This window comes from Cuculus canorus, chromosome 5 (assembly GCF_017976375.1).
Source record: "Cuculus canorus isolate bCucCan1 chromosome 5, bCucCan1.pri, whole genome shotgun sequence".
Lineage (NCBI taxonomy): Eukaryota > Metazoa > Chordata > Aves > Cuculiformes > Cuculidae > Cuculus > Cuculus canorus.
In genome coordinates this window covers 4220506-4235347 of record NC_071405.1, presented here as the reverse complement: position 1 = coordinate 4235347, position 14842 = coordinate 4220506, and the positions used below count along the sequence as shown (strand labels likewise).

General features: G+C 50.5%; 1 protein-coding gene across 2 annotated transcripts in view; it reads right to left on the bottom strand.

Annotated features, from left to right (window-relative positions):
• Nucleotides 1–5: 5 nt before the first annotated feature.
• The window catches only part of SAMD4A (sterile alpha motif domain containing 4A), a 138840-nt gene continuing 124003 nt past the window's right edge, over nucleotides 6–14842 (bottom strand). For both annotated transcript variants that reach the window (XM_054066832.1, XM_054066830.1), the window contains one exon: nucleotides 6–14069. In XM_054066832.1, the coding sequence (XP_053922807.1) occupies nucleotides 14041–14069 (29 nt within the window). In that variant the 3' untranslated portion in view covers nucleotides 6–14040. The remainder of the gene's footprint in view (nucleotides 14070–14842) is intronic.

The following is a 14842-nucleotide window of genomic DNA, read 5'->3' as shown; positions in this document are numbered from 1 at the left end:
GCCTATGTGGCAGTATGTGTACCAAAAGTTTTTTGGTCAGCTGGACTTGGCTGAATTTCTTATACTTTGTTATAATTTTAATGGGTGTTTTGTAACTCTTAATTGGGAAAACATGAGGTGCAAATGAAAACCACCCTCCTCCAAGTGAGCACAGGAGGGGAAACCTTAAAGCGTAAAATGTTATCCAGGGTGTCGGCTGCCCACAGTGCAGGTTCCCATGATCATTTGGGCTTTGCCTAAAATGAATCCAAGATGTTCTGTACACTCACCTAGAAGGCAGTTCCTGGTCTGGCACGCTCGGTCTTCCCAAAATTCCTGTCCCTTGCTTCAACCGGTGCTGGAAACAAAATGAAAATCACATCTGGTTAAATTTCCATTGGACCTAAAGAATGTTCAAGAACCTTATGCGTTTAATTACACTAATTTTACCTTGATGACCTTCACAGCATTATTGGAGAAGTCTTTTATCCCCTCCATCCTGGATTCCGTAGAGTTGGGCACTATAGAAGTGTTTGCTAACCGAACAAGCTGCGTTGCACATTGATAAACTACACCAACTGTGTGGCATTTGTTTTCCCTAAAGGATTGAGGGTGGATGTTGCCACTCTTCAGTTCAGTATATGTTTCAGGTATCCAGCTGAAAAGCCTTAAATCTTTCTTGTCTGAAGTTCAAGAGTAAAACTTCTGGTTTTGGCTCAAGAACTGAGAATTTGTGGACCAAAGGGGCACACACCAGTACGTTTGTTTCTCTTTGCTTGCTTTAGGTTGGGAATTAAGTCTCTGTAAAGCATGGTCTTGCTCCTGAGGTAATGAAAAGTTGCGTTTTAACCACTTATCTCTATTCAGGATAAAGTTCGCATTGCACCACCACTGTTTTTTATTTCCATGTGACCTGTAGTCCTTAACACATACCTCTCTCTACGTGTGGCCTTGGATTTTGTTCACATTTTGTTGTTGTAAGGCTTGGTGCATTTTTTTTTTTGGAACATGAATATTGTTCAAATACAGAAGCTTTAACTACAACCAGTGTGTATATGCGTACAGTGCGTACAGCCTGCTGTTGTACCGCGTAGAAGTCCATTGTCTCTAAAACATTAAAGCACACTGTTATCCTTCGGAGTGGTGGCATCCTTGGTGACTTGGAGATGATGACATTGGACAGAGAAGTGGCACGAGCTCTGTCTCCTTGAGCAGGGGCTCGAAGCTGGGGATGAGATGGTGGTAGAGGTTACTGTTGTCCACAAATGTGTTTCCAGTTGCTGATGGCACAGCAAGAAGGCTCCTGAGACTCGGTGTCACCTTCTTGCTGGTCCTTGGTGCCACGGCAATCAACATGAGGCATGGAAGGTGGGAAGCAGTGGCTACTTCGCAGTGGCTGTTGCGTGCGTTGAGGCTTGTGTGGGTTTACAGTCCTCTTGTGTGCCTTCTCAGCCCTCCTGAATGCCTCATCACACTTTACTGAGGAAGTGCCTGGTTCCTGGCCAAATGCTCAGATTACCTGAAGGAATATATCCTGCCAGCAGACGTGATGCAGGTGTGATGAGACACCTTGAAGGTGAAGCCTTTGCTTTGTCTTGGTTGGGTCACCGCACCGCATCCCGTGCATAGCAATGAGCCCAGGCTGTGCCAGCAGAAGCTGTGCAGCTCCTTCAGGGTGGGGAAGGCTGCCTTGAAGATGCTGCCACCCTGCTGTCCTCCCAGGATGCAGATACTGCTGATTTAGGGTGAGGGGAACACAATTTACAGACCCCCAGACTCCCCAGGAGCATTGTAGTGTAGAGGGACGGGGGGGGACCGTGCGCCCATGGACAGCATGAAGCCACCCTGTGGCTTCATAGCATCCAGAATCACCAGGAGGAAAGCAGGTTGAGCATGTGTGCTCCAGGGAAGTCCCTCTGTAGCTCTTTCACACGTAATGCTTGCTCTCCTGTATTTCCAAGCATTTTTAAGGGGCGGATGTTGCCTGTGCTGTAGTTGGAGCCACAAATGCACTGACAGATGAGCTGTGTCCCCCTGCAAGCTGCCAAGAGGAGCAGCGGCCTCATCAGCCTCTCATCCAGCCTGGATGAGAAGAGGAAAAAGAAGAAATTTAGTGCTTTTATGAAGATTAGCAACTGCTTCTTTAATCTCTTACCTACTCCTCTGTGCCAAATAATAATGGTTGGATTATTATTATTATCGATGATCCAGTGGGTCCTTTCCTACCTGGTGATTCCATGAAAGCAGAAGATAAATGAGGCCAAGGTGGGGAACGGGCAACCAGAGAAGTCTTGGGTCTGCGGGCAAGGATGGGGAATCCGCTGGTACGATGTGGCTTTGTGGGTGAGCGCTGTGGCAGTCAGAAACGGAGAGAAACAATGAATGAAAGTGCCCTCCAGCCCTTCATGTTTTTTGGTTTTTTTTCCAAATGGTCTGTCCCGTTTGGAAATAACCCCTCTGGGCAGCCCCAGGAGCATTGTCAAGAATTGTCCTTGTTGTGAAGCTGAGTTGCTTCTGTGTTTTTTTGCCAGCTGCATATTAAAGCCGGTGCTTGTGGTGGGAAACAGCCTGTTTGTCACACCAGGCACTTCTGCAAGAAATTTTCTGTTCCCAGCCTCTTTATCTTTTTTTTTTAAGTGTGGGATTGGGAAGGAGCCTCCTTGGTTTTGTGACCATGGGAAAATCTGTTTTCACTGGAGTGAAAATATATTCAGCTTGAAAGTGTTTACAGCTCAAAAAACCCCCCAGAAGAGTGTGATAACCAAATCTGTGAAAGAAACAGAATCTGTTACTACGGTGACATCCTCCTGTCCCTAACCTTCGCCATCTCCCAAAACCCCACCTGCTTTATCATGTGCTCAATTCATGCCCTGATACCCTTCAGTGGTATGGGTTGCTTCTCAGTTTTAATTTTAAGAGTCCAACAGCTTCTTCATGTTTTTCTATCACTGTGATTTTCTTTCTGGTGTCTCCCATCATCTCCTGCACTCGTGCTGCAGAGGGACTGGTCAGCAAGTCCCCGTGCCCTGCCCAGACACTATGCCCAAACAGTCATTGGCACAAGCTCTTTGTCCTCTCCCCTTGCGTTCCACTTCCAGATGTGGGTTTATATTCATCTCAGGCAATTCCTCACAGCGAGGATTCCTAGACGTGATGAGTGCTGCTTATCTTGCCGTGCTAAGAAGTGGCCTTGTTTCTCTTGCCTTGTGGTGTGAATTCCCTACGGCAACCTGGCTGGTGGGTCGCTTGCTCTTCCAGCCATTCCTGCTCTGGGAGCTTGCTGGAGAAGGGGATGCCTCTCCCGGAAACCCTGGGCAGATGTCTCTATGGCAGATTTTTCTTCTCCTCTAAAAGGCACAAGTCCCAAAGCATCTTCCTTAAGGCACCCTCTTGTGTATGAGATCCTGCTGCTGGTCGTCAAGCTTGGTCAGGTAGGTGGTGAATCACAGCTGCCATCAGACAGGAGAGCTTCCAGCCCAACCCAACCTGTCCCCAGAGGTGGTCATGGAAACATGGCCAGCCTTGTGGTTTTGTCTTTGAAAGGCAGGTATGAGGAACCTGGGCAGTACAGCCAGCTGGGAAACCCCTGACAGATGGCCAGCCTGCAAGCCGAGTGTTTGGCACGGGGAGGCTGCACGGTCGAGTAGGGCTGGTGTATCCATCAGTGCAGTGTGGGTTCCTGAGCGAGTGGCTGTTGTCCATGTCCCACTTGGACTGAGTACCTGTCAGCACTTGTGGGGGCAACTCAGAAGGGGTCTGCTTTGCTTGGGCATTTTACCCAGGGGATCCCAGAACAGGCTCTTTCTACCTGAAAATCTGCCTTTCTGAGTGACGGCACTGAAGGGCTCTGCTCATCCCGGAGGCTTCATGCAGCCATCACAACCTTCCACCAGCTTATATTTGCTTAATGAGCTCAAATTGCTCATTACTTGGCCTCTGGCTTCTGCTCCTGCTCTCTCCAGTGAGTTGTCAGGGTTATGGAAGGGCCCCCTCGCCAGCTGTGCCCTTTGAGCTTTGTCTGAGCCTTTCTGCTGAACTACGGAAAATAACCTTTATGAGAAGCTTTGCCTTCCAGTTGTATTTAAATTTGCAGTCATGGTCTAGAGGTCGAGAGGATATAAAACATGAAATCTCTTTTTAATAAGTCTTGGGCTGCGCTGTAAAGGATGGCAAATAAATCACAAAAAAACACAGATTCGTTTAGGTTAGAAAAGAACTTTAAGATTGTTGAGTCCAACTGTAAACCTAATACTGCCAAGCCCACCACTCAGACATGTCCCAAAGTGCCATATCTATACGCTTTTTGAACCCCTCCAGGGATGGAGACTCCACCACTGCCCTGGGCAGCCTCTGCCAGGGCTTCACCACTCTTTCAGTGAAGAATTTTTTCCTAATATCCAAATCTAAACCTCCCCTGGTGCAACTTAAGGCTGGATATGAGGAAATATTTCTTCACTGACAGTGTGGTGAAGCACTAGAGGAGGCTGCAAGGCAGTGGTGGAGTCTCCATCTCTGGAAAGCATCTAGAAACGGCACTTAGGGACATGGTTTAGTGGGCACGGGGGTGATGTGTTGACGGTTGGACTGGATGATCTAGAGGTCTTTTCCAAGCCTAAAGATCTCTCTCCTCTCCTTCACCCTCTCACTCCCCTCCCTGCGAGCAATAAGGTCTCCCCTCAGCCTCCTCTTCTCCAGACTAAACAACCCCAGTTCCCTCAGCCACTCCTCGTAACAGTTGTCACAGTATTCAAGTCAATTTTGCTAGAAAGAAAAAAAGCAGAAAATCATCACAAGGTATTTATTTATTTTTAACAAATTTTTTTTTTTTGGAGCTGTGTCTTTGCAGGGGTGGTTCTGGCAGAATGAACTGTACCACATCACCTGTTTGCTCTGCTCCTCTGTACTGAGATTGCAACGGTAAAGCAAAGCTTAAAAATGTTAAATGAGCAACACAGGCCTGTAAATTATTTTAGAAGTGCCAAACCTCAGTGGTGCTTCTGGATTGAGCAGCCCTGAAAAGAAGGACTTGGGGTGCTGGTGGATGAGAAGCTCAACGAGAGGCAGCAACGTGCTCGCAGCCCAGAAATCAACCGTGTCCTGGGCTGCATCCAAAGCAGTGGGATCAGCAGGGTGAGGGAGGGGATTCTCTCCCACTGCTCCGCTCTGGTGAGACCTCATCTGGAGCCCTGTGTCCTGTTCTGGAGTCCTCAGTACAGGAAGGACATGGATCTGCTGGAGAGAGTCTAGAAGAAGTCATGGAGATGATCCGAGGGCTGGAGCACCTCCTGTAGCAGGACAGGCTGAGAGAGTTGGGGTTGTTCAGCCTGGAGAAGAGAAGGCTGCAGGGAGACCTCAGAGCAGCTTCCAAGACTGAAAGGGGCTCCAGGAAAGCTGGGGAGGGGCTCTTGGTCAGGGAGTGCAGCGACAGGATGAGGGGCAATGGGTGTGAGTGGAAAGAGGAGATTGAGATGAGATCTTATGAAGAAATATTTTCCTGTGAGGGTGGGGAGGCCCTGGCCCAGGCTGCTCAGAGCAGTGGTGGCTGCCCCATCCCTTGGAGGTGTTCAAGGCCAGGTTGGATGGGGCTTGGAGCAACCTGATCCAGTGGGAGGTGTCCCTGCCCATGGCAGGGAGTTGGAACTCTATAGGCTTTACAGTCCATTCGAACCCAAACTGTTCTATGATTCTATAAACTGGGAGGGAAAAGGATATTAATGTCCTCCAGTGCAGCTGGAGGACAGAAAGAAAAGGATGGGAAAGTTTTTTGTAGGGAAGCAACAGAAGGAGGGATCGCTGGCTGGAGGTTTGCAAAGGTCGCATGAGTTCGCACATCAAATCCTGGGTTCGGTTTTGGGTCCCTCATTACAAGAAAGACATTGAGGTCCTGGAGCGCATTCAGAGAAGAGCAACAAAGCTGGGGAAGGGTCAGGGTCAGATTAGACATTAGGAAAAATTTCTTCATGGAAAGGGCTCTCAGGCACTGGCAGAGGCTGCCCAGGGAGGTGGTGGAGTCTTCATCCCTGGAGGGGTTTAAAAGATGGGCAGATGAGGTGCTCAGGGATCTGGTTTAGTAGTGGACAGGTGCGGTTGGACTGGATGATCTCAAAGGTCTTTTCCAAGCTAGGGATTGTACAGCTCTGTCTGGGTGATGCTCAAGGTCAGTGATGCAGCAACTGCCCGTCTGCAGGGATGCACAGTCTGTGGCTCCCTCTGCTGAGCCTGGCCCCGAGCTCTGCTCACCACAGGAGAGGAGTAAGAGTTTCCACAGGGACTGGAAATGCCTTTCCGGGAGGCCTGGGATCACCCCGATGCCAGAATGGGGACATGGAGGGGGGGAGATGTGGGGTCCCACCCGCTTCGCTGCATCTCACTGCCAAGTGATGCTTCCCTGGGGTGCAAAGTCCTGCCTGCGTTGCCGTGTCACGGGGATGGAGATGGAGCTGGTTTGTCAAAACACAAGGGCTAACCTGCCAGGGTGATGATTATTATTATTTTTTAAAATTGGCCAAAAAATCTATTATCTGTAGAAAAGTGGGAATTCCCGCTGAGCTGGGCAATTTCTCCTCTAACCTGGCTCAGTCAGGGGGTGTTTTCTTAGAGAAATGAGGGGGGAAAAACCTGCTTCTTTGCTCTTTGAGGCACTCGCAGGCTGTAAGCACCGCTCTGCTGTTTGCCCTGACTCTGCCTGCAACGGGCTTCTTCCTCAGCAGGGGTGAAGCTCTGGTTCTTCTGCTTTCGACTGCTCCCTTTGGGGGTGCCAACAGCTCCACGGCAGCCAGCGCAGCTCTAGGACCTTCTCCCAAATTGCACAGGGATTAAAACTGTTGCTAAGCCAGTCCAAGCATCCATCAGCACGCACCTTGTTGGATGATGCAGAGAGGTGGCCTCGTCTTCATTATAAAGGAAGCATTATAACTCTATAGGGCTGGAGAGAGGGGTTCTAGAGCAGCTGAGAGACCTGGAGTGGCTTACCCTGGAGAAAAGGAGGCTGAGGGAAGACCTCATCGCTGACTATAACTCCTTGGTGAGGTGGATACTGGTCTCTTCTTCCAAATGACAGGCGATAGGATGGGAGGAAATGGCCTCAAGTTGTGCCAGGGGAGGTTTAGATTGGACATTAGGAAGAATTTCTTTACTGAAAGAGTGATAAAGCACTGGAAGAAGCTGCCCAGGGCAGTGGTGGAATCTCCATCCCTGGAGGTGTTTCAAAGACAGGTAGAACAGGTGCTCAGGGATCTGGTTTAGCAGTGGACAGGTACAGTTGGACTCTATGATCTCAAAGATCTTTTCCAAACAAACAATTCTATGATTTACTACATCTGTTCTGATCCCGTGCCAGGACCTGTGGATGCAGGGGCCACTCAGCCCCGCTGCTTCCACTGTCCTGCGTAAGCGATGCCGTGCCCCATGGTGCCCATTGCCAAGCTGTTTGCATATCCCAGTTATAAAGAGCTCCTCGGAGCGCTCAGTGATGCTGCTGAGCCCCACAGTGAATCACCCTTCGGGGTCAAGGTTGAAGAGATTCTGTTACCAAGATAACCCGTGGTTATCCCGTGCCTGCCGGGGATGCTGCCGAGACCCAGCCAGCTGATAACACAGCAACTACCAGCTCCTGGTTTTGCTCCCACCTGGATGTGGGCTGGAGCAGGAGAACATGAGCTGCTCCTCCAGGCTGGATGGGACCCTGTAATCCAGGAGCAAAGGTTGGTAAAGCCTTTAGTCACCGTTACCGATTCATCCAACCACTCCAGACAGCTCAGAAATGGATTTTTTCCTCTTCCCAGTTTGCACGTTGGGGGCTCCCACAGACTCTCCCCAACTGGACTCCCCTTGGAGCATTTTCAACCCTTACAGCTCCAATTTTCCAACCCAGGGCTTTTTGCTTTTCCCTTGTCGTTCTCTATTAACGCCACAAACCTGCGCTTTGAAACCCACAGGCACCCCGGCATGGAAAGGCAAATCTTTATGGAGGGAAACGGTGTTTCTCTGGAGTTTGGGGACCACTTTTCATGGCCGTGTGGGGAGGGCGGGTGCACAGAGAGCCTGTGGGCAGCAGATGCCGGTGCTCTCCTGGGTGGGGGAATTCTGCTGGGACTGAACACCCAGTGAGGCGGCGATGTGGGACGGCAGCCCAGAAACCAACCGTGTCCTGGGCTGCATCCAACGCAGTGGGACCAGCGGGGACAGGGAGGCGATTCTACCCCTCTGCTCTGGTGAGACCCCACCTGGAACCCTGTGTTCAGCTCTGGAGTCCTCAGCACAGGGAGGACACGGATCTGTTATAGCGAGTCCAGAGGAGGCCACAAAGATGATCCGAGGGCTGGAGCAGCTCCCATACGAGGACAGGCTGAGAGAGTTGGGGTTGTTCAGCCTGGAGAAGAGAAGGCTGCGGGGAGACCTTAGAGCAGCTTCCAGGACTGAAAGGGGCTCCAGGAAAGCTGGGGAGGGGCTCTGGATCAGGAAGGGCAGGGACAGGATGAGGGGGAACAGTTTTAAGGTGAAAGAAGGAGATTGAGATGAGATCTTAAGAAGAAGTGTTTTCCTGTGAGGGTGGGGAGGCCCTGGCCCAGGTTGCCCAGAGCAGCGGTGGCTGCCCCATCCCTGGAGGGGTTCAAGGCCAGGTTGGATGGGGCTTGGAGCCCCTGATCCAGTGGGAGGTGTCCCTGCCCATGGCAGGGGGTGGAACTGGATGGATTCTAAGGTCCCTCCCAACCCAAACCATTCTGTGATTGATTCTTTGAACACAACGATGACTCTTTCCCTCCTGGGATGGCCCTGCCCACAACGCTCAGGAGCATCTTTAAATAGAAGGGACTTGAGGACACGCTACACTTTTGGGGTGCTTGCTAGGAGCCTCTTTGAAGGAGAAGAAATGGATGAGGCTTTCAAACAATCTGAATATGCCCCACATTTGCAGGCATCGTGGGGGATATCAGCCAAGGCCACCCAGGAGGTCTCTGAGGCCCACCCATAATCTTGTCCCAACATACACAAACAAGGAGAGATGCTCTGCTCCCTCCCGTGCTTGCAAACGAGGAAGAACTAGTGAGGGCTGTGAAGGTCATGGGCTGGGCTGGATGCCCAAGTCGCTCCTGAAACAACTCAGCCATTAAAAGGAAGTGTACAGAGGTGGAAGCAGGGGCCCTGTGAGGACCACAGGGCCTCCAGGGTTGGGGTCTAGGAAGCCAAAGCTCACTTGGCGTTGGATCTTTTGAGAGATGTGGACACGCACAAGTCCACGGGGATCGGTGGGCTGCGCCCACAGGTACTGTAGAAACCATTGCAAAGCCACTGCCGGCGATCCTGGAAATGGCACGGCCACGGGGCAGGTTTCTGCAGCCTGGAACCAAGAAAAAGCCACTCTTTCCCTCATGAAGGACAAGAAGGAGGCTCTGAGGGGCTGCTGGCCGTCAGCTTCACCTGCACCACCTGCAAAGGTGGTGGAGCAACTAAGCCTGGACACTATTTCCATACACCTGAAGGACAAGAAGAAGATGGGGATCAGTCACTGTGGCTCACAAGGGGAATGTGCACCCATCTACTCTCCTCCGGTGAGGTGACTGACCCAGTGGACGAGGGCAGAGTAGTGGGTGCTCTGTCTTGACTTCAGGGAGGCTTTTGGCACTCTGTCCCACAACGCTGTCAAGGACAAACTGATGAAGTACAGGCTGGATAAATTTACATTGCTGGAGGCTGAAAACTGGCCGAGAGGGACGGGTTCACTGGCACAAAGTCCAGCTGGAACCTGGTCACTAGTGGTGTACCCCAGGGGTCATTAGTGGGGCTAATTACTCTTTAACCTCATAATTAATGATGTGGCCACCAGGACAGAGTGCGTACTCAGCATGTCTGCAGATGCCCTCATTCAGAGCGCAGGGATAGGATGAGGGGGAACGGTTTGAGGCTGAAAGAAGGGATTGAGATGAGATCTTAGGAAGAAGTGTTTTGCTGTGAGGGTGAGGAGGCCCTGGTCCAGGTTGCTCAGAGCAGTGGTGGCTGCCCCATCCCTGGAGGGGTTCCAGGCCAGGTTGGATGGGGCTTGGAGCCCCTGATCCAGTGGGAGGTGTCCTTGTCATGGTAGGGTTTGGAACTGGATCTTTTTTAAGGTCCCTTCCAATCAAAATCACTCTATGTGCTTCTGCCGCACCCTCCGAGCTGCTCCAGCCCCAATTCCTGTTGATTTCAAAAGAAAATCCCACATCTAAACAGCTCCTGGGGCGTGGGCATCCCAAAGGACCAGAGAAGCAGCTGCATGGGGAACGCTGGCCATTTGTCAGCTCTGAACTCCCACCATGGGCTTTGTATCACACAATCAGAGTATGGTTTGAGTTGGAAGGGACCTCAAAGCCCATCCAGTTCCAACCCCCTGCCATGGGCAGGGACACCTCCCACTGGATCAGGTTGCTCCAAGCCCCAAGAGAGCGTGAATAACTCTGCCCCGCAGAACCATGCACCTCCCTTACCCCACAGGGCTGGACATGGATTTTATTCCATTTTTCTTTAAAATCCAAGGCTTTCTGCCAAAAAAAATAAAAAAAATAAGAGTGTAAATAAGGAGGCACCACACCCCAGTGTTACAAAACCTTGTATTAATCATCTCCCTTCACTTTCAATATAACGTTGATATGAAATATAGTCATGGTTCCTAGTTACATGGGAGGAAATGAGTAATAAATACATCGGAGCGAGTCGAAATCACGAGGGTGTTTCACTGGGGGGAACAACATTGGAAAACTGTACACTTGCAAAGACCAGCATCTCCAAACATTAGTATTTCTTTATATCGGAAAGCTTTTACATGTAACAAACATGCGATTTCCATATATGACCCAAAAAAAAAAAACAAAAAAAAGAGAGAGAGAGAGAGAAATGTTTAAAAAATAGGCATTGCTCGGCAACATTAACTAGGCAAAAATAGTTCTTTGTGCACTAACTTTGTACAGGAAAACCAGGACTAAAGGCATGCATGTACAATAAAAGGCTGCCCGGGAACGGCATGCAACAGAAGAGAGTCCAAAGCTTTTTAAAGTAAGCTTACAATATGCATAAATACATAAGGGTTATATATATATATATTAATAAGGGAGGAAGTATTCTGTTTAACATTATTAACATTCCTGTTTTTGTGGTTTTTTGTTTTTTTTTTTATCTTCCTATTCCTCCCAGAGGAATACACATTCACCTTTAAGTAAAGATAAAGGAATACAAAAAATAAAACTCACTTTGCAAACTCTGGATGACTTCGTATAAAATCAACTTTTTTTTTTTTTCTTAGTGTTTCTTGTCGCTGTGTGCAAATTAGAGACGTCTGCAGGACCCACTTCCCATCAGGCACATTCAGAAAAGCCAAACCTGGGGCACCAATGCACCCCGACATGGAGAAAGGTGACAACAAATCGGTTCCCTAAGTGCTGACCATCACAGTTTGGGATTTTCCTGCTGGATGCCGGCCGGGCTTGACGCCCCCCTCGAGATCTTTTTTGACTGAGCTGAGCAAGCCAAGGCAAATCCCAGCTCAAGTCCAGCCGAGCTCAGGGCTTGTGGACACCTCGAAAGCAAAGCTGGTTTGGTTTTGTCCTGGGGTGTCGCAGCCGCCGGCCCCAAGGACACTTGGGCGCTGAGCCGGGGAACAGCACCACGAAAAGGGGGGGAGACGCCCACCCGGCGGCCGCATCTCCCTCGCCACGGGGTACAAAACAGTTGCACAATGGGTGAATACAAAAAAGAAAGGCACTGCCGCTTTATTACTAAAGATTTGACTTCACAGCCTCACTCATGCAACTGTTTTTTTTTTTTTTTAATTCTTCTTTTTTTTTATTATTTTTATAAATAATTTTTATTTTCTTTTAGGATTTGAGCTTTTTTTTTTTGTCCTTTTAAATCTCTTTCGCCGGTGCTCTGCTGCCTGCACTCAGCACAGGCAACCCGGAGCCCGGCAGGAATTCCCGAACGCAACTGAAGCCACTATTATTATTATTTTTACTTTAAAAAAAAAAAAAACAAGAAACAGCAAACACAACTAAGTCCTATACACTGTCAATGGAAAATAAGCTTTTTTTTTTTTTAACAAAAGGAAAAAAAAAAACAATTGAATTATTTGGTGGTTGTTAATAACAGACATTATCATGGTTACCAGCCATAGCAAGTTAATAGGTAATATATCCAAAATAATCTCTCTTAACAATCAGATAACCTCTGTTTCTATAGTCAGCGAAGGAATAAATAGATTTTCAGCTCTGTAAATACATCGGAGCCTTGCTCGAGGAAGGCTCCTGCTATGGCAGCTGTGTTCGCACCTCGGTTCCCCCCAGCCTGGGGGTGATCCAGGCCCCCAGCACTGGGTGGCACCTGCGGCTCAGTCCCCCTTGGCCCCTGCTTCACCTTCACCTCCTCACACCTCTTCCCCACCTCCTTCGCTTTCAGGTTTTCCCTACTCTGCTCCCTCTCCCAACATCTCATGCCTGCCAGGAAACAGGACCCCAAGGAACAGCAAACATAAAACATTTGCATTTGGCACTTGGTTTTCGAAAACAACTTCAAAAATGCTGCACGGCAAAAGGATTCACACATCTCCCAACCTTGCAAAGCCAACTGATGCTCCAGTTCCCCCCTTGGAGCCTTGCTCCGGCCGGTCCCGGCACACGCTGCTGCCCATCGGTGCTCACGGCCGAGCCCAATCTGGAACCACTGCAGCAACCTCTGTGGATGCTGCTCCCACCCATCACCTCTCTTCATGAATTCATTTAAATTGTATTATTATTCCATCACTGTGTCCATCAGAGGACTTGGAGTGGTGAAGCTGCCGCTACACCAAGCATCGCTACATGCCCTGATGGCTTTTCCGGCTCTGATCTTTGCCCAGAGCAGTGGTGGCTCTGCCCCATCCCTGGAGGTGCTCAAGACCAGGTTGGATGGGGTTTGGAGCAACCTGATCCAGTGGGAGGTGTCCCTGCCCATGGCAGGGGGTTGGAACTCTATGGGCTTTAAGATTCCTTCCAACCCAAATCATTCCATGATTCTATCATCTCGCTTTGAGCCGGGGTTTGAGCAGCACTGGGTCGGATCTACCCATTCAACACCCTCAGACCAAATTTAGCTCCCTGTTGTAAGAAGTGGGTGAGTGGCAGCCAAGCCAATGCCATCCACCTTTCCTCCCTGGCACATCTTTAATGCAAAGAAAATAAGAGTTGCGGAGCTGCATTTTGGTGCCCTTTGGCTAAATAAAAACGTATGCTTGCTCCCAAGCCTCCTTCATCCCTCACGGCTGCTCCGGGGGCTGGAAAAGCCCCTTATGGCTGGATTTGGCAGGCTGAGAGGAAATGTGTAAAGCCAGGATGCAGCACCTTCCTGATACCCACGCAGGCAAAGCAAGAGGCAAAGAAACTCACCCAGCGTCCCCCCCCCCATCACCGATGTCCCTCGGGACCCTCCGTTGGGCGAGACACCCTCTCCACGTGCCCCCACCCCGACCTGCGCTGCACGACACTGCCTCGAAACTGCGGATGCTCTTGGCTAAACTGAAAGGCAATTTTGGGGTTATTTATGGGTTTCTTTTTAGCTCGCTGGGCCAGTCCGTGCCTGAATGCAGCAAAACTAAAGAGACAGGACCACCGGCCTCAGAGCCCCTGGCAGGACGGGCAACTCCTCCCCAAAGGGTTTTTGGTCACACACCTGTGTGATATTCAATATTCATTCATGTCCTTGTCCAGAAACAGGGTTTGCACACGGTGTTTCAGTGAACCCTCCATTGTCAGCACTCTCCTGCCTCATCGCCCCCCACTCTCCCCATGTTTTTTCATCATCATTATTGACTTTTTGCCTTTCTTTACCCCCCCTAGCATGGATGTAATAAATGACAACACAAATTCCAAGTCTAATGATATGTTCACAAGGACAATCTACACATTCACAAAATTAAAACAAGAGAGAAAGAGAGAGAAAGAGCAGAGGAGAGAGAGGAGAAAGGATGCAAGCTATCGCTGAGGCTCCCTGCAAGCCCCGACCTCGCCGCTGGACCCGCAGCAGTTGTTCTCCCGGCCAGCGTCCCCGTCGCGACGCCTTCTAGATCGTGGAGGTTCGGTCAACACCATCTGCAAGCGGGAAGGGAGAGTTAGGAGCAGCCTCAGCGAGCAGCCGCTCACGCTGCACTGGTACCCGCAGAGCTGGAGAGGGGAGATGGACCCCAGAGCATCCCCCAAACCACGGTCCTTGCAGCGAGGTGGCACCACAGGGTCACCTCCATACCTCCCATGTTCTCAAGGGGGTGCGGGAGGGTTTTGGAGTGTCAGCTCTCTCCTGGTGCCTCTGTGCCATTGTCTGTTCCCACCCCACATCATCCCCTTCAGCCACAGCCCAGTCAATGTCCCAACACCAAGTCCAGGCCTTCTGCCACCTCCCCATGGCACCTTTCCCAGGAGCTGAGGAGGGTTTGGGGCATCCTGGACTCACCGCAAGGTCCCCATCAGTGGGACAAGTTCCTGATCCACTGCCCAGGAGTGGGGGGACAGGGATGGAGCTGGTCCTGGAGAGCTGCCTTGCCCCCCAGCTGTCTCAGCCCTGCAACGCCTGCACTGCAGAAGATGCAAAGTTTCCCTCCACAGCAGGAAAAAAACCCCAAGCGTCGTTTCTGTCTTCCTAGAGGCCTCATCCCCAGCATCCTGTGACAGCAGGGACGCATCCAGCCACAGCCCATAGGAGCAAGGGGTCCACGACCCATCCCAAAGCTGCACAAATGACCCCACTGCCAGCAGGTCCCTCTACTCCACCCCCCTCCCCCCCTAATTCCCGGGGTGCCAGTGGCTCTTACAGGGCCAGAAATCAACACCCAACATCGTTGCCCCATCCCTGGAGGTGTTCAAGGCCA